The 1,146-nt window shown below is 62.0% G+C and overlaps 1 protein-coding gene across 1 annotated transcript; it reads right to left on the bottom strand.

The window, feature by feature from the left end:
* Positions 1-19: 19 nt before the first annotated feature.
* Positions 20-1,138, bottom strand: LOC111530116 (putative protein FAM90A15P; the record flags this gene model as incomplete). The annotated part of the gene is made up of 1 exon (XM_023197167.2): positions 20-1,138. A coding segment is annotated over one exon (765 nt), but the record flags the coding sequence as incomplete, so codon positions are not given.
* Positions 1,139-1,146: the final 8 nt, after the last annotated feature.

The following is a 1,146-nucleotide window of genomic DNA, read 5'->3' as shown; positions in this document are numbered from 1 at the left end:
TCCCTGATTCAGTCATCTAGAGAGCAGACACACAGTCATTCCCCAGTCTCCTACTGACATCACAGCGGAAGTCTGACTCCCGCGCGTCACCATCACCCAGTTTCTGAGGCAACGAATCACTGGCACAGAAGCTTCTGGTGGCGGGTTTCCGGAGAGCCCTGAGAACTACAATGTCCCTCACCAGAATTCGACGAGGTGGAGTCTCTGCATCTGGTCCCTGCCCGGCCTGGGCTCCAACATCCACAGAAGCACCACAGCTGGGGAGCTTGGGAGTCACCACACACAGTCTGCTCTCTGCTCTGCGCTCCTCAGTCCCACAGACCCCTCCAAGTCATGGGAGCTGGATGCAATGGAGCCCCGGCCACCGGCAGTCTCACTCCAGGTCAGAATCGCTGTCCTCTGAGGAGGAGGAAACCTGAAGGTCCTCACAGAGGACACTCAGGGGGACAGGAACACAGGGAGCCTCAGACTTCTCTGAGACATGAGGGCTGTGAGCGAGGAGGGCTCCCGGCTTCTCAGGAGAGGGGAACGAGGGAGCTGTCAGGAGGCTGGAGCTCCACCATCCGTTTTCCAGTCTCCGGAAGAGCATTCTGAGAGGCTGGGCCCCATCGTGGCTGGCCGCTGGGTGATGGGACATGGTGCAGGCCTGGGCAGTAGGCAGGCAAGGTCTGCTGGGCGGAGGCTGCTGGTGGCTGCTGGGCACCTGGGCGGGTGTCCCCCTGCTCATCTGGGGCGATGGACTTGGTCTGAGTTCGGTTGCAGCTGGCGGAGGTTGGAGAGTCTCCAGGGCCCCCGGCTCACCTCCCTGGATGGCATTTTCGGGCATCTGGAAGGGACCCATTCTCGCTTTCTTGGGGAAGTTCAGGCAAGCCTGAGTCGGAGCCTGGGCAGGTCTCTTGGCTCCTGACCTGAAACTGAGATTGGAGCCGAGGCCCAAGCTGCGTGTGTCGGCTGGTGGGCAGGGCTGTGAGGTCACCGCAGGACGTTTGTCTTGTGCCTGGGGGCTGATGACCCGGATCAGGCCGTGGTGCTTGGAGGCAGCCTGGGGAACTTCTCGACAGCCACCCTGAGGCCTGCTGTGTGTCGGCTTCACCACGATGAGAGGCTCCGGGCCCTGCCGCCTGACTCCAGGCTGAGGGATGTCGG

This window comes from Piliocolobus tephrosceles, unplaced genomic scaffold (assembly GCF_002776525.5).
Source record: "Piliocolobus tephrosceles isolate RC106 unplaced genomic scaffold, ASM277652v3 unscaffolded_27303, whole genome shotgun sequence".
Taxonomy (NCBI): Eukaryota; Metazoa; Chordata; class Mammalia; order Primates; family Cercopithecidae; genus Piliocolobus; species Piliocolobus tephrosceles.
Note: the sequence above shows the minus strand (reverse complement) of the source record. Positions and strands in the feature narration are given on the sequence as shown.